This window comes from Stegodyphus dumicola, chromosome 8 (genome assembly GCF_044657685.1).
Source record: "Stegodyphus dumicola isolate Sdum_Otavi_A_Nest chromosome 8, ASM4465768v1".
NCBI classification, from domain to species: Eukaryota; Metazoa; Arthropoda; class Arachnida; order Araneae; family Eresidae; genus Stegodyphus; species Stegodyphus dumicola.
This window is the reverse complement of record NC_140775.1, coordinates 48,683,257-48,707,818: the sequence shown is the minus strand read 5'-3', so window position 1 is coordinate 48,707,818 and position 24,562 is coordinate 48,683,257. Positions and strand designations below refer to the sequence as shown.

The 24,562-nt window shown below is 32.6% G+C and overlaps 1 protein-coding gene across 4 annotated transcripts in view; it reads left to right on the top strand.

Moving 5' to 3' along the window:
* Positions 1–2,442: 2,442 nt before the first annotated feature.
* The window catches only part of LOC118195793 (F-box DNA helicase 1-like), a 161,001-nt gene continuing 138,881 nt past the window's right edge, over positions 2,443–24,562 (top strand). For 3 of the 4 annotated variants that reach the window (XR_015042565.1, XM_085821821.1, XM_085821823.1), the window contains exons 1-2: positions 2,443–2,515; positions 12,093–12,807. Coding sequence is in view for 3 of the 4 variants with exons in the window: in XM_085821821.1 (XP_085677947.1) it covers positions 12,112–12,807 (696 nt within the window). In the remaining variant the exon portion in view is untranslated. Of the gene's footprint in view, positions 2,527–12,092; positions 12,808–24,562 lie in introns of all 4 variants that reach the window. The other variant, XM_085821822.1, reaches the window with a different exon arrangement.

Below are 24,562 nucleotides of genomic sequence, written 5' to 3'. Positions count from 1 at the left end.
TTCCAATACGAAATCGATGTTTCGTTTTCAAACCGTTGTTTCGTTTTCTTCAAATAGGCATTCCGTCCTGTCGAAGGACGCCAGTTGTTTGAAATTAATCAATTTCTTGATTTATTTAATAATTTCGGACGAATGGTAATATATTTAGCAGAGAAAACCTTTTTAATTAACAACGAACTATTTTATTTAGCATTCTAAACATTGCGAAAAGAATAACATTCCATGCGTATCACGCACAAAGTAATATATAAAACAACATCACTGTTGCCACAAAAATTCTACATTATAACGAACATATTAAATTATTGTGTATTAACTGAGTTCGTGCACGTTCCTGAACACTTACTGTGTAAATAATATCTGCCGCAGTTTTCATGAATTAGCAATTTATTTTGCAGAAAAGTGTTTTTAAAAGTGATAGAAATGTAAAAGTTAGTTATTTCTTCATAAAAATTAACTGTTTATTAACTAAATAACCTTCCTTTCATTTATTGTTTGTTATATAGAGATTATTTGGTATCAAAATTGTTCTTAGTCAGAATTATTTTTTACTTTCTAACTCTAGGCATTAATCTCTCTTCATTTATGGTTAAAGATAAGATAAAGTGATAAGTTATTTTTAAAAGGACTTGTAATATCGTTTATTTGACTTGTTTTGTTTCTTAACTTTTATATCTTATAAAAAGTGTTTATTGCCAAACACTTCGATATTCATCTAACGCCAAAAATACTGCTAAACGGTTACCTTTTTTTTCTAATACTATGTATTTTAACAATATATTTCTGAAGCTGCTTTTTATTTTTGTAATTTTTTCACAAATATGGCAAATTATTCTATCTTCGCCCATCGTTTCGCCTGTTTCAGCGCTAAATTGACCTCGAGCTCAAGCTTTTGGCGCACAAAAATGCCGCGGAGAATTTTTTTCGTCACTGTATGACATCAGAAGTCGTGTTCAATAAGAGCTTGGGGTAGTGGCTGGGCCCAGGTGCTTGTGGATGGCATCCAAGATTAAGATCAAGGAGGTTAGAATCAAGGAGGTTAGAATAGAAGGAGGGAGGGTTCGCTGTTTCCTCCACTATCGGGGAATGAAACTCCACCGAACAAGAGGCGTCCATGTTTGTAACTTCAAAACATTGCATTACGGCAGTGAAACATACGTGTTTTTAAGCTGTTCCGTGCATGTATTTTCTATTTAAAATATGTAAAATTTATATATGAAATACTTCGCTATTGTTAGTTTTTTTCTCTTAAAGTTATAAAGATGATATCCTTTGATGATAGTACAGAAAACCATTAAGAAGTAGTTCGAAATCTAAATGCATGTGCATAACATTAAAGCCTTTAAAAATAATGTTTCTGCATATTTCAAGAATTTGTTTAGATTTTATCTATTTTTCCTTTAAGAAGTAATATTTCTGATTTATTCACAATATTGTAATTTATTAAAGAATCGTTTAAAATAATTTTAACCTGAAATAAATAGCAGATAATTATTTAAAAAAATAGTCACAGGTTACATTTTTTTTAAATGAAAGTTTTAAATAGATTCTTTTCACAAACAACAACCATATAACAACAAGAAAATAAATATTAATAAAATAAAATAGATTTATGTGAATTCAGTTTTTGCACGTTTCATATTTATGAATCTCAAAGATTTCTGTAATTCAGCCTTGAATTAAGCTGAATTACAGAAGTATACCTATACCTATATTTTTGGATACATCTTTCCACATGTTCAGTTGTGTAATTATTTTACTTACTTTTATCGCTATACTGCCCACAAATTTGTAAATTTATGCAAAAAAATTTATTTATTCCTAACAGTTCACAAAACTTAAAGATGAATAATAATTTATACAAAAAGAAAAGCATTACTTTATTTAACACCTTTACAATTCATAAAAATAGTAACAATTGGTGTCTTACTTTTCATGAAAATTATCAAACGAATTACCTAAAACGTTCAAATTATACAGTTTAAATCCTAGCATACATCATTGTATGTTAAGGAACAAAAATGCCAGCTGTAAACAGAAACATTAAAATGTATATAACATATTTTGATTATTTTTAAGTCCTTGTTTTCACATCTGGAAAGAAAACAACATGACATTGTGATATTTTTTACCATAGTTATCAAATTATATAAAAAAATTAATACTTACGTGTGAAAAGTTATCCCAGGAATCTTTTTTCGAAAATCTGTTTGTGCATCCATATGCAACACAAGCTGACATGCTTCAAAAAGAAAAAAAAAATTGTAATTACAGACTTCCTTGCGCAAGTCACAGCGATAACAGGAACATGGCCGCCAAGCTTCACCATTTGAGTTAAACCTTCCCTCCTTCTATTCTAACCTCCTTGGTTAGAATAGATTCTAACCTCCTTTATGGCATCTCTTTGAGTATGGTAAGTTACAAATATAATTTTGGCAACAAGTGGTAACTAAGACAATGTTTCTATCTATAGTTGTGAACCTCTGGTTTGTAGAAAAGCAGTAACGAACAACAAGTAAAATATCTGTTAAGATTCTTACTGTATTTATTTTTAATACTTTTGAAGTTCTAGAGTACTGTTTAGAGATTAGAATTAGCAAAGAATAATTTACACTGTTGTTTTTTTAATTATTTTGATTTTGCACGTTGTATTTTAAGACCGTTATGAGCTAACCAAACTGTGATTACCGAAAATAATTTATATTTCTAATTGAAATATCAGTATGAAATCGGTTTTTTAAAAATAGTTTAGGTAATTAAACGATCACAAATAAATTCTATAAAATATAGATTTATTTTTGTATTTATATTACATTTTATAAATATTTTGAGTCATACCGTGGAGGTCGTACATTTTAATACCTCACTTTTAGAAAGAGAATTGATAAAATATTAAACATTATTGTATTTAATTTTTTAAAATGTCTAACACGTCGCACGTGCTTTGACAATAAGCGTGTTTTCCTTAGCATCTTGCTTTACAAATCGTTTATTGCTAAATACTTGTTTAACAGCATTCTAATGATCAAAATTGTATAGAAAAAATGCATATTTTTGTGCTGTTACATGTGATTACCAATAGGGCTCATATTAAAAAATGTACATACCTTTTTGCAGTTTTTTTCATTATATAAATGAAATAGAGAAATGAATTTTAATTTGGTTTCAACATTAGCTTTTTAATTTCAGTATAATTTTTATAAAAATGTGAAAAATATTTTACATTTTTGCTTTAAGCAATGTAAGTGTGTTTTAGAAATCATTTTTTGTATATTGAAAAAACAGAAAGTTCCTTAAAATCACAATATATAAATCAGTATGCATAATAACCATATAATGCACATAATTATTGTACCTATTCTTTTAATTTCTGCTAAAAATTTTTTAAAGTGTTCATTCATATGCAAGGTTAAATTTAGAAATCAATATCAAATCTGCAATTAATATGTTATTAAAGGATTTTAGTGTTGTATTAGAGTTACTGCAGTTAATTAAAAAAAGTTACAGTATAAATGCCCCGTGTACAAGGGTGTTATTGAACCAGTATGGAATATAGACACAGTATTCATTAGAGGTCCTGAATGTTTATTTTCTAAGTTCATTTGAAGGAAAAATTTGACTGCATCGCCAGTATATGTTTCTAATATAACTGTAATAGTATAATTGCTCATGTACTTCCCCTTCTTTTTGCTAATTTTCACAAATTAAGAGGGGAACATTATGTGAATAATTTAATTTCGAAGGACATGCTTATAAGAAGAGCTTAACAAGTAAAATACTTCAACAAAAAAGATATATTCATGGGCAAACTACCAGTAACAATATTATTTAAAAGAAATAGTAGTATCAGCATTTCAAAATGTAATAAAATATTTTGAATTCTGCTTTCCTGTAGCTTGAATCTCACCATCCAGAATCACAGTGATAGCACCTGCTCTTATTGATATCCACTGTTATTCCCTAGGCTTCAAATCATTTATTTAACGCTGCTAAAACTGCTGTTTTTATCATCTGTTATACCTTGCAAATTGTCTTCATTATCTCTGTTGTCAATGTTCGTAAACCAAAACTATTTTCTTCATAGAAACAAATATAAAATGGAACAACAGGGGACCACTTATTCTAACTTTAGAGCAGTATTTTATATGTAAGTTTGATGCTTGGTACCAATGAAAATTATTAGAATGATAAACACAGTATTAAACAGAAAAATTAGACAAAAACAATTTAATTTTACCATATCTATACAAAGAAGAATGGATGCTATAAGTGGCAGGTTATGAAAAAGAGAAAAAGGAGAGATGCTATTGTTTGGATGAGAGGTGTTCTTCCATAAAAACATCAAATAACTGACCATACTTATGTATTGCAACTGTCTTACTAAAAATTTCCAAAATTTCATTATGTGCCAAACTCTTATAACCATGTGCGTAGCAATTCTTCTCTTAGCAAATAACATAATCATTTTCATATGTGCTCCTTTTACTATATTCCAAGTTCCAGTGATTTTTATTGACAAATCTGGATATTAAGCTCACTTTTAAAATATGTACTTATGTCATTTGCCTGAAATGGAAAAAAAAAAGTAAAATTTTGGAAGGAATTACCGAATTTTGCCACTGAAGGCATAGCTACCAATTCTGTTGGTTTTACCAAAAAACTCATGTTTTTTTATCACTTCTCCTGGTCTGTTGGTAGGTCACTTAATCTCCCAGTTTTTAATTTTTAGCCTTTATTAAAGAAAAGGTTTCCCAGCAAAAATAAATTTATTGAATTGATGAAACTTAAATTAGGTAAAGTACATTCTCCCACCTATAACAATTTTCAGAATATTTTTTTTTTTTTTTGTTAAATTTTATTTTATCTGAATGACATTTTTTCTTGTTACATTTAATTGATCTCTATCTTTTGTTACATTGATTTTTATCTTCTCCTTGATCTTTTGTTAAATTTTTCTTATTAAATGTCATTTGATCTGAATTTTCTTCATCTCCTGTAGGTGTCAGTAGTTTTCTGTATGAAGAATCAAGCAATTTTTAATCAATATATCGTACATTGTTAAGTTTATCCATGCAGATACTATGCACATTAATTGTTAATTTTATTTTCACTGTATTCAAAGTATTTTGATAAATAAAAGCTTTCTGTCCCTGCTCAGTATTTTCTCGGTATAAAAGTACTGGGTGGCCATAATTAAACTGACAGTGCTCACAGTGTTCTGTAGTGCGATCTATTTGCGAGAATGATGTCACATTTTGTAGGAAGATTAAACAAGATGGGGAACGAAGGATTCCGCGAAAAAACAAATAAGTTCCAAAAGTCACCGCTAGGGGAATATTTGGCACTGTGTAATAGAAAATAGAGTGTTAACAAATGCAAATTAATATGGAATAAAATTAACTTTTATTATGCACATTTTCTGATTTAGTTAAGTGCAACACTTTTAAAAAAGCATAAAATCTACATAAACACCAATAAAGTCTCGTGATCTGCAGTATCACGTACGCTGAGCAGAAGAAGAAGTTCTTTATTCAAATTTCATGTTACATCCATTCGCACAGTGCCAGCTGCTTGGGTTTTAAAAGGCAATGTATTACATTTCGAATCAATCGGATTGAAAGTTTATGTGCAATGTCTCCTTCTTTAGTCGAGCATGTGTTACTGGTCAAATTCTTTTACCTCAACCAGTGCAACACGTCAGTCGTTCTTCGTGCTTTTAGAACAAAAAAAAAAAAAAAAAAGGTAACGGTCCTGTGTCAGTTAATGGGCTAAAATCAATGGTTGTGACGTTTGAGAAAACAGGTTCTGTGAAGGTTCAGTGAGGCAGAGGAGGAAAACCTGTACCACAGGATGTAATCGAAGCAGTTGCCATGGCGATTGTGGACAGAGGACCAGACAATATTGCTGCCACCTCTAGCACTCGTGGAGTAGCTCGGAATATGGATATGCCTTACAGTACGGTATGGAAAATCTTACAAAATATTATCAACTTCTATCCATACAAGATTAGCCATGTACAGGAGTTACTGTACCCCGACCATGATAAGCGATTGACTTTTGCTCTCACCTTTCTTGCCAGAATGGAGGTGGATGATGCTTGGCCGTGGAAAATCTTATGGGGAGACGAGGCCCACTTTTACCTGAATGGAACACTGAATACCCAGAACTGCCGAATTTGTGATGACAAACCACCACATGCAGTCACAGCAATTTCCTTACATTCACCAAAGGTAACAGTTTGGTGTGGGTTCACAGCGGAATTTATCGTAGGTTCATTCTTCTATGAGAACATTACACCAACAGGACCGGAAACCTGTTCTGTTACCGGAGAGAAATATCGCCACATGTTGAACAGATTTGTCATTCCGGCACTTCAGCAAAGACAATGCCTGGGGGAAATCATTTTCATGCAAGATGAAGCCCCTCCACATGTTGCTGTACGGGTGCAACAGATGCTACAACAGAAAGAGTCATCTGCCGCTACTTTCCAACTGCATGGCCACCTTGGTCACCTGATCTTACCCCATGCGACTTCTGGCTATGGGGTTACCTTAAGTCCAAGGTCTATCAAGGAGTGGTCCAGGATCTGGCTTTGTTGAAGGATAACATATCACGGACTGTACGGGAGATTCCTGCAGACATGTTACTTTCTGCTGTTGTGCATACTGTGCACAGAATGCAATATGTGGTCCACAACAACGCCAGCTACATTGAACCTCATTTGAATGCAAAACAAAAGGTAATTTCCGTATTGATTTGCATTTGTTAACACTCTATTTTCCATTACACAGTGCCAAATATTCCCCTAGTGATGACTTTTGGAACTAATTTGTTTTTTTGCAGAATCCTTCGTCCCCCGTCTTGTTTAATCTTCCTACAAAATGTGGCGTCATTCTCGCAAATAGATCGTGCTACAGAACACTGTGAGCACTGTCAGTTTAATTATGGCCACCCAATATAAGAAAGTTAAAAAGTGAAGTTAACCAAAGAACATTTAATTAAATGATAATATATTTTATGTCTTAAATTACAAATAGTTCAGTAACTTGAACCATGTATTTTAAAGTAAATTAAAGTCAGTTTTGAGTTCCTTTGAAATGGTGTCGCTGCACAGTGTGAAACTCCACCCCCCCCCCCAGTTTCTCCTACTTTTCTCACAAAAAAATGTCCTGGTTTTTAAGATTTCAAGGTTGGCAGTTATGCTGAAGGGAACAATTGCTTTGAATCTACTCCTGAAGCATTTACTAAGAGATTTCCACCAGCACAAAAGAATTGAAAACAACTTTTGACTAGATTCATTGGTTGATTTTTGAGATAAATAGCTATAAAATGTAAGATTTGCTTATTAGTCAGCATTCTTTATATATATATAAATCGTCTAATTGTTCCAAAGTGTTTGTGCTACTGCATAAATATCTAAAGTTTTTTTGAGTATTTTGTTTTATATTTTCGTTGTCCATCAGTGCTGCTCCATTCTCCTTGAGGCTTATTAGGCCTCCATCTCACTCAGAATTTGTCCAGTGGTATTTGTTGTCCTCTGCATTTTAAAATATTTCTGAAATACACCCAAAACATTTAATTATTTACATGATGTACAATATTATGAGTTAGGGACTCTATTAGCACAGATAATGGTGAGACGCGCGAACACACTATAGGCATGCTGCATAACTACTTCTACTACTAATTGAACTAAATGTGGCTCCTCTTACAAAAGGGCGCTGAACCTCGAGGGTGCTACATTAAACAAACACCTTCTATTTCATAGGTTTTAGAAAAACTGCCAAACTTCTGTTGTTCCACATGCATTGACATACTTTTATAAAATATTGCATTGATCATGTTCAATGTAACTTTTTGACACACAAGTTCAGTCAGGATTGTAAGGAACAAGCACTGTCTGGTCATCAAGGAAGCTTGGAGGAATTGGTATTTCATCTTATTCCCATGAGTGGGCTGTTCAGCTTACCAGATATTTTGATTACTAGATGTGACTGCTTATTAGCTCAACTTTTTTTATATGGAATTGCTTCTATCCTGGCATATCATTTGTCAAGATTTCTAATTTTTTTCCTCCTCATATTTGGTACTATATATTTTCCTTTTTTATTTCTGCTTAAGGGTTTTTACCCACTTGCTTTTTGCTCTGGGGAAAACTTTTGTGCAGATTAAGATAAATGGTTTGATCAGAATTTTAGAGACAGAAATATATGAATAGGTCAAGGAAAACAAATCTGTGAAATTCCTGAAATTTGATGAGCTTTGGAATAGCCTTTCTTTAAATGTAGGAAGCTGAAAATCATATGTGGAAAGTTAAAAGCTTTAAAATTAGTATGTGCTATAAATGCCGTGGGAGAAACAGAGGGAAAAAGGAGAGAGAAACATGCAGATAAATACAGTAAATAAAAAAATATTTCCTTTTTGACTACAAATTAAGATTATTTTTCCTGTAATTACTCAATTTCATCTTCAATATATTGGGTTGTTTGGAAAGAAAAAAAAAAAAAATTTTTTTTTTTTAAACACCAGAGGAATTAGTTGTATTTTTAACCAACCAACTTCATTTAAAACCAAATTGTCATTATATATTTTGAGAGCTGACTTTTGAAGAACTTTTTTTTTTTTTTTTTGGTGTGTTATATCAAATATGGAAAATCAGAAGGAGCTCTTTTTGCTTATTTTGCTGTTTTATTGCCGAAAAGGTAATGTTATTTTTACGAGCGGGGAATCTTCCAAAAAGAAGCAAAAAGTATTGGTCCAAAATGGCCAAATTGTAATTCTATAAAACATTTACCATATATTCCAGTGTATAACACTCACCTGTAATTTCAAATTACATTTTTTAGTTTTTAGGTATGTTTGTTGTATAATGCACACCTTTTTCTTTATGAGGAAACCTGAAAGATACATGAGTGATGCTGTTATGTTCTGAAGTCATTCAATCGAAGATTTTTCGCTTGCTTTCAAACAATGGTATACAGTCAAAAGTTTTTAATCCGGACTCGTCGGGACTTCGGCGATTCCGGATTATCAGTTTTTCCGGATTATAGATCATCAGTTTAAATCTGGTAAGATGGCATACAGAAATTAAAAAAATGAAACCGTAATTTATGAAATAAAGAGCAATTGTGATCTAAAGGGTATCAAAATTTACAAAATAAAAGCTTTATATTTATTTGTTAACTTTATTAAACATTTTTTTCAACGCGTGTATGCTTAAAGCATACATTATGCATAGTCGAAATTAGAAAATTGCAACCAGAAAACTATTTGATGTGTATTCGTGATATTTATAATGACGAGGAGTTTGATTTAAATCGTATCAAAGATGGAGTACATTGAGATGTTTACTACTCCTTACTAAATGTAGATGAAATACTACATTTAGTAAGGAATTATAAGCCGAATAAAATAAAAACATCTGCCCTGAAAATAAGGATAGTGCTGACAGATCAACTTCCAGGTCATTGCGCGCCGTGTCGTTCTCCCCCACTCCCCCCGCAGAGTAGCGTGAAATTGATAAGCACATTTTGGAATGATTAGAGAATCAAAGGATATATGCCTTTATCCATTTTTGCAGCAATTCCACTTTTTGTTTGATGGACATCGGAACATGCTTTCGCTTGTAGATCCTTTGGTAGCTCCAGAATTGGAAATTCTTTTTGACTTAATCAAAAGTTCAAGCTTTTATAAAATTGCTCTAAATGTCTGCAAAAAATAATAAGCCGGATCCAATTAGAAGATTAAGGAACAACGCAATCTGCGACATTAACTGAATTAGATAATTTTAGCTTAGCTTATACTGTCCGTTATACATTAAACGCGTTATACATAGACACATATGTGCACGCATACAGGTATTATGCGCATGCATTAACGCATTATGCGTTGATGCATGCGCAGAAAGTTTAGCTTTGAGGTCCGGATTATAGATCATTCTGGATTATGGACGTCCGGATTAAAGACTTTTGACTGTACTGAATTAACTAATGATAAGGGAAACAATATATATGTGGGGAAAGTGCATGAGGGAGTAAATCTGAAAAAGGGGTTGGTCGTATTCAATGCAGATGCGTCCAAGAATGTTATTCTAAGGTTCCGAGAAAAGGGGAGGCATAGTTTGGAATACGAATGTACTTCTGACCCGAATGAATTTGTGGAATAAGGAGTCAAGTTTTCTCTTTCTGTAGTCATTTGAAGTGAAGATAGAAGGCTTTCATAAATCGCATTTGCTTAATCTAAAATGCAGTTCATCTATTATTCCTTTTATTAGTAAATATGGCTCCTGCCATATAAAACAAACATAGTGCTGGTTTCAAATACAAAGTCATTCAGCTTGCGAAAGAAAATGGAAATTGTGCTGCAGCAATGATGTTTGATATTGGTAAAAGCTCCGTACGTGAGTAAGAAAAATATCACAATAATTAATATGCCAAATAATGAATATGGCTTGTGGATAATGAAATGGTCTATCCAAAAAGAAAGTGTTGCCGACTGGGTCCTAGAAAATCACCAAAATCTCTAGTAACAGCATTTAGGTAGAAGTAGAAATCAAAAATTTATTTTTTGATTTTCATTTTTTCTTTATTTTTATATCCAGCGTACAACATGCACCCGTAAATTTTGGTCTAATTTTTTTTTTTTTTCATTAAAAGTACACGGTACATATAGAGGCTTCGTACCTTAAGAATGAGTTATGTTCCAAATAACTTTTTGTAATGTGAATTTGTTCGTAAAGTGTTACTAGGTTTGCCACGTATAACTTCTGTCTATGTTTGTGATAAGAGCTATAGAATACTGTCAAATAAATAATTAAAAGTACTAAAATAAACAATAATACATTTTAAATACAGTACATATAAATAATAAATTATAATAAACAAAGAATTATTTACATATCTTGGATTGTCATACTTTGAAATATGTATGTAAATTGAGTGAGTATGAAGCTAGTGGATCTTCACATGGATGAACATGAGTCAACATCTGATTCGCTATCTGAAGACTCATCTGTAAGTATGTGATGAGGAAGGAGATTTCTGTGATGAAGAAGTTATATGAGAAATGAAAGGTGGTGTCATGTAGATTGGCCAGCAGCACCGACTTCTGAAGTACTTATTTCTTAAGAAAATAAGTGTCTGAACTTATCTGAACATGCTGCAAAACCAGTATAGTGGTTAGCATTGCTGACTGTTGTGCTTAAGGGCTCGGGTTCGAATTCTGGAAAAGGCATGGATGTTTGTAAATGTATAGTGTTGGTGCGGCATGGCAGCACTCTAAATATGTGGCGAGCTGAAACTCCTCTTGTGTGGTTTGGTGGAAGGGGAGAGGGGTGAAAGACCCTTGGACCTGTCCCTCTGGAGGTGCTCTCCATCAAAATTTGGGGCGGAACACAGCTAAATCGCACTGTCACCTGAATGATGCTCAAAGCTGTTGCCAATGACAGGAGTAATCTAGCCCTCCTTGCCACGAGGAATTTTGTGGGCTTGGCCTGACTATGTCAGATAAGTGAGCATAAGTAACAACACAGCTTATCTGGATGTTTTTTTTTTTTTTTTTTTTTTTTTGTACATAAGATGATAGTGCTGTATGATAATCATGCAATTGTTTTTGGACATTTGATATTCTCTTTTCATCTCTGAATAAATTTCACTCTTTGGAAACAGGTTTGTTTGTATGTGCAAAAGTTCGTAAAGTGGGGAGCATCTGTACTATAAGCAAACTGTTTCCTCCCTTAAAAATTACTTTACAGATAACCCAATATCAATTGAAATAAATTAATACAATTACATTTTTACTTATTAATGCTACCCCCCCTCTGCATCATGTAATGGTAATTAATAAAAATAGGCTAGCTCGGTGAAAGATTCTTGCTAATATATTTAGTTTTATTTTCCTGACTGTAGGCTGGTGCTTGGTTGATGCTTTTGTGTATGAGTTCTCCATAGTTTTAATGAATTTTTTCAAACTGTAATGAAGTCGTTGAAATTATTCAACTTGAATCAGTGCTGTGTTTACCTTCTATAGTTAACCATTGTACAATGACATGAAATTTTAAATATGTTTTAATGTTTTTTAAATTATTTTTTTAGATAATTTTTGATCTCCAAAATGTCAACTTCTCCAACCCAGCCCAGAAAAAAATGTCGTACAGAATCTGCATCAACCTCTGCACCTGGTCCATCGGCAGAAGTACTACCTCTTGTTTCTCCTAATTTAATACAAAAAAGTTCCAAAGACCCAAACAGGGGCATGTATCCAAGAAAAAGACATAAATTAAAAAAAAAGACAGATTCACCACATTTCAGGCAAGCTTCAGAATTATTAGAATTGAAGAAGGAGCTGTCTGAAGATGAAGATGATGTTGCTGGTTACTTTGATTTAGATGAACAAGTTCAAACTGCCAAACTGAACTGCAATAAATTTTCTGGCAAAAAAAGAAAGTCACACAAATCTGATATTTCAGGAAGTGCTTGTATGTCCAATAAAATAATAAATTATTTCAAACCAAAATCATATCCTAATTTTAAAACGGAAGAATGTGAAGCTTTCAGCTCTACAATCAGTCATGCTTCAAGTACATCAAATGATGCTGCAAATGTAGAGGTACCTAATGAAATATTTTTTAGTAAGTACTATGGTCTGTTAGGTGAGCCTTCTAATAATGCTGAAGATGACAGGCCTAATTATTTCGAACTTTTACCTGTTCATGTAATGGAAAGAATATTTTGTCAAATTCCATTCCTTGACTTAATGAATTATTGCAGAGTGTGCACAGCTTGGAATGAAGTAATTAGTGACAAGAAGGTAATTTTAATTAAATAGTTTTCTGTTACTTTATTTTGTAGGTTTTTGTCCTTTTTTGTGATAATGTATGCTTTAATTTTATGTATATAGCTGTGATTTTAAATGAAGGGTACTTTTCCATTAAACCCCTGTACGATAATTGTCATAATGAGAAAGAAAAAAATCATAATTACTGTCATCAGAAACTTCTAAAAAATAGTACAAACATTTTATTTGCATTTTATAAACTAAATAATTTTCATTTATTCACATAACATATTTAAATGGCAATATTTATTTTTGGCAGAAACTGCTTAGCAATTGCTTTGATGATCAAGTTGAATGAATCTTTTTCTTTTTCTTTTCTCCACACGAATCCTGCCAAATATGATGGCAAATATTGTCTGGCGGTACTGTGAAGTTGCTTTTTCCTGTTTTAGGCAGACCCCCCCCCATAGGTACTCTATTGTCTGCATATGAATGCCAGTTTCTGGAGCCACGAAATTGAACTTGTGGTTCACTTTGAAATGAAAAAAGCCGGCTCTTTCGAGTTCGCCAGTTTTGTAAGCTCTCCAATAATCGGAGTAGATGACGGAGCCTTTGTTTACATTTTCTTTGATGCATTTTAGCAAACACTCTGCGCCTCTATTCAGAACGGCAGCAAGGAATGTATCCTTTGTATTGCGGAAATTCTGCCCCAAACCCATTGTGGTGGGAAAATATGCCCAGCATTATTTTTCCTCTTAGTAATAGACTTTCGTCTATTTCAGCTATTTGGCCTGGTTATTTCTCCATTCCTGGCCCAAAGCATCTTAAGATACAAATTTCTCTAAGATAATTTTCCACTTGATGACAGTAGTGTGCGACATTAGAAGTTCTTTTTCACAAAGTTCGATGGATGTCAATTCCATTGCCTGTAAATAAATAAATCTTATGACTGTTGTGAAGGTGAGATGAGAATTCTTGAACCAATTGCCCTTCCTGATTCCTGTTTTTTTTTCTTGCACTTGTGACACCACCTTACCGTATTTGCTTTGATAAATAAAATCATATTATGCAGATTGGAACATTTTCATTCTAAAGGGATATTTTTCACATTGTTGAATCTGCTTCGTTATTTGGGAAATCGAAAAGAAGCATCACTGTAATGAGGAACACCAAAAGCCAACTATAAATTTAGAAAAAGCTGGCCACTACAAAATAATGAGTTACAATGTGTATTGATTATTTACAAATTCTTTCACTTCTCCGGAAGAAACATGCTATTTCTTTAGGATATTTATTAAGTTTACGGGAGTATAATGGAAAAGTACCAAATTAAGTTCTTAGGTTAATTATGAAAATTACTTAATTTTTTTAAAAATTCATTCATTTTAGTATGGGATTTCTAAATTTTTTAAAATTTGGACTGGTTTATAAGTTAACAAATTTAAGCTTTCTTATTTCTGATGTATTTCTTAAAAGATATGTATCAACAATATTCATTTTAACATATAATGCAAGAATTTTCAACCAGGAAGGAATTTCTTAGTTTCAAAGGGGAATGCAGTCAGCCTTTTATTTTATGTGTCATGCATTTAATTTTAGTGTATGAATATAAAAACTACTTTCAGATTTGGTATTTATCAACATTTTCTATACTTTTTGTTGTTTAATTTATAAAACACATTAAAAAATAGTCTGCATTTAAGTAAGTGTGATCTACCCTTAGAAAAGAAATGCAATTTAGAAACCTCTTTTTAAAGTAAAATTAAGCAAATGAAAGACATGTAACTGTTATAAAGCACAAAGAGGACTAAGAATTTAGTCAAATAAAAACTGTCACCAAACTGTGTGATTTAGTGCCAATTATGGATAAGCATGAGATAAAGCTTTGCCTTTATGTAATCACCTGATTAATTCTTAGTAAGTCGAGTTATTTTTAAAAAACAATGTAAAGCAACTGTTTTTTATTTGTTTTTCAAGTGCATTTTGGAAAAAAGTAATTAGAATTTGGGACTTGTCTTCAACAGAATAGCCTGCTGCAGAGTATTTTCAAATTTATGGGATTCTAGTGTGAAGAAAAGTTCAATTTATATGAAAATGGATAAACAGTGGCTGTGCAATATGAAAAATTGGGACAATTTAAGTTTTCTATGTTATGTCCATAACTTATACATCTTTAGTTATTAAATAAAGAGTAATCTATTCCTTCAGACTTCTCCTGCAATGACAGGTGCAAAAGACTGGGCGAGATATCCGCTAATTTTTCATGTTCCATGGAATTTCCCAATTGAATACAATGTTTTACTTTGTTTGGAATTCCTTTTTATCTTTCAACATCTCACATGATTTAAATGCTAGTGTTTTATATTCAAGTTGATAATGAATAAATTGACTCTTTATAATTTTAGACCAAAAATTTTTTCTTCCATTCATTTGGCTTTTTTTACCATAAATTGCATATTTTATGCACTCAGTTATCCAGAATTTGAAATTTTCCAAGCTTTTTGGGTAATCAAGCTTTTACCATGTTAAAATGTTCAAGAGACATGTTTATCCCTTTATAAATATCTTTGATACTGTTCTGTTATGAGGGCAGATTCAGATATTTGGCAAATACTGACCATGTGAAAAATTCGACGCATAAACATAATCAGCAAAATATTTACTATACAATTGAAATGAAGAAAAATCTAAGGAAAAAGTAAAGATAACAGCTATTTGTAAAATTATAAATTCATAATGTAAATTAAACAACTTGCTGGAAAAATAAAATCAGGAAAAAAAAATTTTTTTGGCAAATTGAGATCAATGCAGAAGCAAGAAATTGTGTTTAAAATTTCTGTTATTTGGAAACTGCATTTAAAACTTGTAATTCTAAATTTAGAAATTGTACATTTAAAATGTCTGAAACATGTGCTGCCACCACATAAACTCAAATAAGAATCTGATTGGTTAGGATAAGTGCCACGTTGGGGTTTATTTTGCCATTTGGCACTGTGCCATGACTTTTGAATAGTTTATGTAAGACAACTAATAATAGCATAGATAAAACTGTATGTATGGTTAATGCAGAAATGTTCAAAATCTAGCCTCTTTCAAATTCTTCATTGTCGTACCCTTTCCAACTTTCTGAGTATATCAGTGCAACCAATTATATTTTCTTCAATAACATTAAGCAAAGTTCTGGCAGAATAATTAGACACAGTAACTAAAAATCTTTCTTTTGTTTCTTGGCAACACACCCATTAGGCTGGAAGGATACGACCAATGTTTTTTCAATGCAGAAACAAACTTGAGTCAACTTTGACAATATTATTAGTGCTGGGCCCATTTTAACTACCATTCATGGTCTAGACATTAATGCATGGTTACAGACTTCCCTCATATGAGTATTCCAATCAAAAACAATATAGTGATTCATATCAAGTTGATACTGAATAGGAAGTTACTTCTAAACACCATGCATAAATGAAACAAATTGCTGTTAACAAACTGGTTCATAATCTTTCAAACCAGTTTTGAGAACATAATCCTTTCTTTTCTTGGCACATCATATCACCACATCTCCAATGTGGAGTATTCTTTGAATTGAAGTATAGTTTCATTTTATGATTTGACATGCACTTTCTTTCAGAGTGAATAATTCCTTATTCTTGAAGAAACTGTATGGAAAATTTTTCATTGTTAAGGAAATCCCTAATTGTCATATCTGTGAAAATATACAATATCATCAAATATACAATAACAATAAAAACGCAAGTGAACGTTACATCTTTAGCATTTGTATTCTTATTGCCAATTTTGAAGAGGCATTCTTTTAATTTTTTAAAGTAAATATTATAACAATTTTAAAAGTAAACAGTGGTGATTTCATATGCACCAACCTCTTGGCGACGAATCCAGTCCTGATAACAGTAAAGTCCATTTCTTCTTTCATACATATGCTTGTAATGTTTTTTATGCTGGATGAAATAAATTGCCTTTATGGCCATACTGTTTTCTTCCTATGCAAAATTGCCATATTGCTTTCTTAATATGCAATGTAAGGGTAAGCCAGCTTCCCATAAAATATGTCAGCAGAAAATTATCCAAGATCATTTAAATTAATTTGTCAACCTTTAGTGATAAACCGCTAAGGTAGTATTCAAGGTACCAAACAATTTTGGTACCTATTTTTAGTAGTTAGTAAATAAAAAGCATTTGTGGGGAATGAATCATTGTTGCGTGATATGGCACTAGAAAACGTGACTGTTTTTTTATGTTTTTCTCTAATGAGATAGATGTTTTTTTCAAGGACACCAGCACCCTTATGTCTAATTATATTAATACAGCAATAATAAGTATTGCACTTTAGCTCACTTTTCATTTCGATCTACCCTAAAATATGAATATTTGGACTTGTGTATTAAAGCAACCACCTTAATAGAAGTTGTCAAATTTTCACATTTTGCCAACTCTGGCAGTCAGGCACATATCCATGATCATAATAGTCCTTCATTCAAGCAGCACCCTCATTTTCATGTGCATTCATTTTTGTTGTATTCCAAGTTCCAAGGGTTTTTATAAACAAATCATGATTTCCGCCCCCCAGATTTAAAATATGAGCTTGTGGAATTTGCCAGCAATGGAAGACACTGCTTTAAAATTTTTGCAGAAATAACAGAATTTTGCTACAAATTTTCTTAAGGGGTCAATGAGAGCATACGTTTCCTAGATAGCCACTATTGCTAAGATTTATGTGAAGCAGTCTTCACAGTTCTCTGATTTTTTTAAGAGAAAACAGATAGCTGTGTACTTTAGAAGAAGAATGGTGCAAAAAAATTGCAGAAAGATTTGAAGAAGAATGCAAGAGTTTATTTTTTTAATGTATCATGTAATCCTTGTTTAATAACTAAAATTGTAATTTAAAATTCAAAACTATGTTTTCTTTGATAATGTTTACCTGCTTACACTAAATTTCAATAGTTTGGGAATCTTTCTAAAAAGTAGGGCTAAAAATTACACCTGATAAGTAACTTCTACCTTTTCATCTGTAAAAAACTACCAAATTGCACCAAGGTGGTTGTGTTAATTCGTAAGTATCAAATATATCTATATAGTTTCTCAAATAATTTATGCTTCTTTTAATTCTCATTTTCACTGTAGTAACTTTTAATTTTAGATCTAGGAAAACTCATTACTGTTTTGCTTGATGATAGCCCTACTACTGTAATTTACAAATTGATATTTCAATGTAGCAAATACAGACATATTAGCAGCAATCATCTGTACTCACTGTAAGGTTATTACTGAACTTGTATCTATGAAGAATCAGATCTCATGTATGGAAAACAATTATTTCTCTCTCCCAGAGACAGTACACATATATCATGAACCTGCCTTGGATCTGTCTACTACTATTTAATTATCCACCTCTCCTCCATAGCACAGAAACATTGTAAAATATTTGCTTAATGTTGGCTTTTAAATGCATTGTTTTTCTTGAAAATATTGTCATTAAATAATGTTCTGAAAATGCTCATCTGCCATCGAACATATGCCCAGTGGGGTGTTCAGATCCAAATTAAAGGATTCCATGACCCAGGCGACTTTTGTCTTTAGGGGAAAAAAAAAGTATGGGAAGACAATTTTCTCAATGAATTAACCTCCAATCAGTATAATGTGAGTAACCTATCTAAAACTCTTTGTGCTCAAGCTATATTTTATATTACAGCACTCTCAAAAGAAACACATAATGAAAAAAGCATTAATCCATTTTGTAGAACCTGAAATGCAAGTATATAAATATATGTAAATCCTGTAGACATCTGCAAGTAATATTTATGTACAATACAAATAATCTGACTAAATTCTTTGCATGGCAAGTGCCCCCGGCTGTCTTAACTTCTTTCATTTGTTTAGAAGTTCTAAGGTGAAGGTTTTTAAAAATGTTTTTACATTAAGCTTAGGAATAAATTCTCTTAGAAGATTACCATTTAAGGATATTTTCGTTAAATCATGATTGTTAGATTGTAAAATCAAATAATTTATTATGGAAATATTATTCATCAAGCTGAAAAATCATTCAACTTTAGTATTACTAATATAACACATTTTAGACTCTTATAAACTTTACTTATAGACTTTAAGACATTGTTGACTAATAGTAATAGTCTTTCTATTCACTGTAGATTTCTTAACATATATTAGGAATTTAGTTTTGCAGTTTTCCTACTGAACTTATTTAAAAAAAATTCCAAAAATAATTCATTTTTATTTCATGCTTTATGTAAAATTTAGTGATTGATAAAGTATGGTTTGGAAATGCAAGATTTTTTTAAGAATATATTGTTACGTTTTTCTCTTCCTGTCACCAGTTGTTACGTTATTTTCTTCCTTCTTGTTCTTACGGGGTTCGTAGATTTGGAGTGAATAACGATGACACTTGATGAAGTATCGAAACACACTTTATTTAGCCAATATTAATCAGGATAGCTCCAATAACACTTTTTACAGTCGTCGAAAATCTACTATAAACATGCTGGAACAATCAGTGACACAGCCTTCATACTGTCAAGCAATAACAGTGGAGAGAGCTTCGCTGCAAAGCACCAGAGTACAGCTACCGACTCTTCGGTTCAATCGTTCCTGGAGCTCAACACACTGTCTTGACGATACACAAGAGTATAGCTCTCGACTCAGCACAGTCTAAGACAAAACTCGACGATGCACTAAAAGACTCTCTTGATGCACACGACGACCAACTCGGCGCTAGACTTTGAGACACTTGCTCAATGACTGACTATCAGCTTGCTAGACGAGGCACACACAAGACGGACCAGCAGGGTTTATATAGCTTTCGGCTTGTGTTCGGGAACATTCTGGGCTAAACCGGTAAGAATTCGTTCCAGAAGGTTCTCCAACCATCCATGGTACGTCGCCAAATGTGGCAACCCGGCCTTCCTTTGCCATTTTATGGCAACCCTAAAACTACTTTGCGGGGAAGCCATCGTACTGCACGTGGACATTTTGTAACACTGCCCCCTCCCGAGGGCTGCACATCCCGGGCAGTACAACCCTTGGTCAAAAGCCAAATTCGATACAAACAAAACGCTTTAAAACATACAGATAACATAAAAAATGAAACAGATATTTACACTATGTACAAGTTACATACACAAATTAAACACATCACAATTTTAAATTTTTACAAAATTAAAGTTCAGAATGAATTTTAGTCTCAGTCTATTCACTAAAATATACCCGGGTCAAATACTTTTCCACTGTAGTTCTCAGATATATTTATGTTTTACATATCACAGTCTGAAGATTCAGTCCTTTCAGACTTTTCATCTACAGAGAGATATGAAACACTTTGTTCACCACTCTGTAGTTCATTCGCACCATGCATACAGTTCACCTCGGTATTTTTAGCAGCTGATATATGCTTATTTTCCTCTGTTTCCTGGGAACTAGCTCCAAATTCTGCATCAGAGTCATGAACGGAATCCGATTCTTCACAAACACAAGTATCCAGGTTTAGATTCAAGTCCTTGCCTGCACAATCAGCACTATGAGACGCACACATAATTTGCGAGGTGAGTGAATTTTCTTGCAATACTGGAGCATACTGCTTAAGCTGTACATCAGCTTCTCCCATCTCTGCATCACATACACTTTCAGATGGTTCAACACTTGCTGACTGCATTTTCATAACTTCACTATCAGTTTCTAGGAACTTGACAGTCACATTTTCACTTTTTCTGTCTCTACTTCAGGCATGTGAGAATCAAAGTCTTCCTTCCCGTCTTTTATTTCTTCATGTTTTCTTTTTCTTTAATCCCGTTAGATATTTTAGATATTTCATCGATCATTTCTGGATCTTTCTCAGGCAGTTCGTTAGCTACTTCTTTCATTTCTTCAACCTTGGATTCTCCAGATGCCACTACTGTCATTTTCACATCTTCTTTTATGGCTCCAGTTTCTTCTACAAGCTCCACTTTCATCTGAGGGAGTTGCTTTCGCACCTGTTATCGGCCGGGTTTGATCTTAGCTGTCATCTCCTTATATCCAGCTTTTAACTCAGCACATCCGGCTTTTATCTCAGCATATCCGGCTTTTTAAAACATCTCCTGTCCGGCTTCCATCTTTTCTTGGAATTCAGCAAAGGTAGTCACGAGCTGTCTTAATAGATCTTCCATTGGTCTTGTCACTGGCACTCACCCTCAAACCCCACTCCTGACACCAGTTGTTACGTTTTTCTCTTCCTGACACCAGTTGTTACGTTATTTTCTTCCTTCACGTTCGTACGGAGTTCGTAGATTTGGAGTGAATAACGACGACACTTGATGAAGTATCGAAACACACTTTATTTAGCCAATATTAATCAGGATAGCTCCAATAACACTTTTTACAGTTGTCGAAAATCTACTATAAACAGGCTGGAACGATCAGTGACACAGCCTTCACACTGCCAGGCAATAATGGTGGAGATAGCTTCACTGCAAAGCACCAGAGTACAGCTATCGACTCTTCGGTTCAGTCGTTCTCGGAGCACAACACGCTGTCTCGACTCAGCACAGTCTAAGACACACGACGACCAACTCGGTGCTAGACTTCGAGACACTCGCTCAATGACTGACTATCAGCTCGCTAGACGAGGCACACACACTAACTGACTGCGGACCAGCAGGGTTTATATAGCTTTCGGCTTGTGTTGGAGAACATTCTGGGCTAAAACGGTAAGAATTCGTTCCAGAAGGTTCTCCAACCGTCCATGGTATGTCGGCAAATGGGTGCTTTCTCGCCAAATGTGGCAACCTGGCCTCCCTTTGCCATTTTATGGCAACCTTAAAACTGCTTTGCAGAGAAGCCATCTTACCGCACCTGTACATTTCGTAACAATATAAACAGGCAAACAAAAAGAACAAGGGACTTTTGAATTAAAGGTAAATTTAACAAAAGGTTCCCATGAGCCGCCACCCGTAGCTCCCCACTGAGTATATGATGGACTACAATGAAATGGTGTAGGCTGTTGATAAAAAATTTAAGATGATATATAATGTGAATGCTATTAGAAGAAATTAAAAAAGTGTAAATTTTTTCATTAATTAGATTAATATATATTTTTTTAAATTAGATTTCTCTCTTTCTTTCTTTCTTTTTTTTTTTTTTTTTTTTTTTTTTAATGTAGAGTATTTATGGAATTGAAATTTTTTAGACATTTTGATAAATTAAGTATGTGATAAAGCGAAGAAATAAGTAAGAATAAATTGCCTGAATAAATATTATAATGCAATTTTCAAGATCAGTTAGCTGAAGTATTTTATGAATCAGTTCTGCTAAAGTGGTGCAATCCAACTGATCTCATTGAACAAAGATTATTTTTGTTTGCTTAAGTAATCAATTTAATAATAATAAATATTGCTTAAGTAATCAATTGGAAAAATGCAGAGTGTAAATGTGTAGCATGTCAAAAATTTAATAGAAGAAAGGTGGCATATTGTGAATGTGCAAAACATATCACAGGATATGCATTGACATATGTTAGAAAATTATTAGATAGATTATGAAATATTCCTCTAACATTTTTAGTATATTCAGTAACAATTTGAGGTACTTCATTGTTAAAGAGGCCTCTATATAATTCTTTGATGATATTTAAAATTTGCATTTTACAAATTTTGCAGTTTGCCAGTTTTGGAGAGTAAGCAAAATGGTTTCTTTAACAACGAAGTGCCGAATTTGAAAGGGCATGTGAATGAACTTTATGTATTAAAAAAAACATGTTTGGAAAAGTCTGCATTGGTGAAATATTTTTCAAGATCAGTGTGTGTCACAGTTGAATTTCTGCTGCATGTTATGTACAGTACATATCAAAGTAGAAAAGGGTTAAGAATGTTATCCTTTTGTATTAAATGCTGAGATTCCTAATTTAGGAAGTTAGTTAATTTCTGTGATGAAAATATATATATATAAGGTTTGTAACTATACTTTCATCAAAGAAATTAACTAACTTCCTAAATATATATATATATATTCAAAATAAAGTAATTAAAAGTAAATTAAAAAGCCTAAAACTTTCACTAAAGCTGCAGAGGAATAAACCAATAATTCATAATAATTTATAATAGGAAAACTTTCCATATGCCATCTCCAAGGTACACAAATTGAATAAAACCATGAAACAAAATTTTTTAGAATTTAAATAGTATTTTAAGTAGTAATTTTAACTTCTGTTTAAAAATCAGCAAAGAAAATCGTTAATTGCAAAAATCCAAAACCAAAAGTAAATTTTAAGCAGCTGTTGTCATTGATCGTAGATTAATCGACTTAATAAGGGGATAAACCAATCTACCATCAATTAACAACTAAATTAAGCATATATATATATATGTAAATAATTTTAGTGAAATTATAGTATCTTTTGTATAGCGGGACATGAAAATTTTGAAGAGACAAAGCTCTGCTGGAAAAATAAAATTACAGGGGCAAGTCTATTTAACATTGATGTAAATGGCTATCTTGCTAAACTGGCAAGAGAACACCAAGGTGGTGATGGTTTTGATAACTAATTTTTGTCAATCTAATTTTTGACAACTGGCTGCTGTATAACCAATTGGTACTGTAATTGAATAACTGTAGTAGATCCCTATATCCCTATATATAACTCTAACTGTCCCTTACATGTAATTTTAACCATATATGCCTTCAAGTAATTTCGAGAAACAGAAGGTACTAGAGATTTCTCGGTGGCTGAGGGAAAACTATAAGCTTGGAGAGAGCATCAGTTGTTACTTCAGAGCTGACTTAGTATTGAGATCTCTGCTTGAGCTTTGATCGTTAGATGTGCTCTGCATTGCATTGTGTTTAACATTCTTAATAGTCTGAGCTGTAATTACTGATTGTACTCTGTGATACTGAGAAGAGCTGTATCAGTAGAAAGTCAGTAGAAAGTTTTATAACTGTAAAATGTTTCTTCTGGAAAAATAAATTTTTTCAAGCTATCATATTTCTGGGTACATATAATCAATTATAAACTCCACACAACAGTATTTACACATGCAACAATATGTACACATGCGATAATATTTATTTGTATTTACTTGTTAAACCATTTATTTGGAAACTATTTTGTTAAAATTTAAATGAATAGTTTTTGTGAGTAGTGATTTTATATACATTTAATTGGGTCACCAGTTAACTGGGGCAGCCACTTGTTTTGGCCAAACCTCAATGGAAACCAGATTAATCAACTTAAATATAATTTAAATATTTAATTGGTTAAGTAGCAGAAAGGGAATTTAGCTATCTGTTATCATGTATCTGGCAAGTATGTGTTTTCTTAAGAGTTTACTCTTACTATATGTTTTACCTAACGATATTCATTTATGGTATCAATTTTATTTAACATTTTTAAGTCTTTGTCAAAATGCAAAGAAATAGTTTTACACATCACACAAGTCACATTAAAAGCCTGCCATTGAATACAAGCCATCATAGACTAGCTGATATAACTGGCATATCAAAATCTGCCCAGCAGTTCTCCTTCCACAAAAAAAAAAATCAACTATGTGAGGAATGGGCATGGCAAAGAAATTCCAGAACATGCAAAAGAAAATATGATGGAAAGCATCCAGAAGTCGAAGAAGCATTCGATGAATGGTTTTCTGTAGTTAGTGGACAGAGTGGGAACACCACAAAACTGGAATATCCAGAAGCAAAAGTTAGACTATGGAAGATGCATTTTTTGCAGAAAAAAAATTTGACATTGTAAAATTTATTATATATATACTATATTTTCTGCACAAGT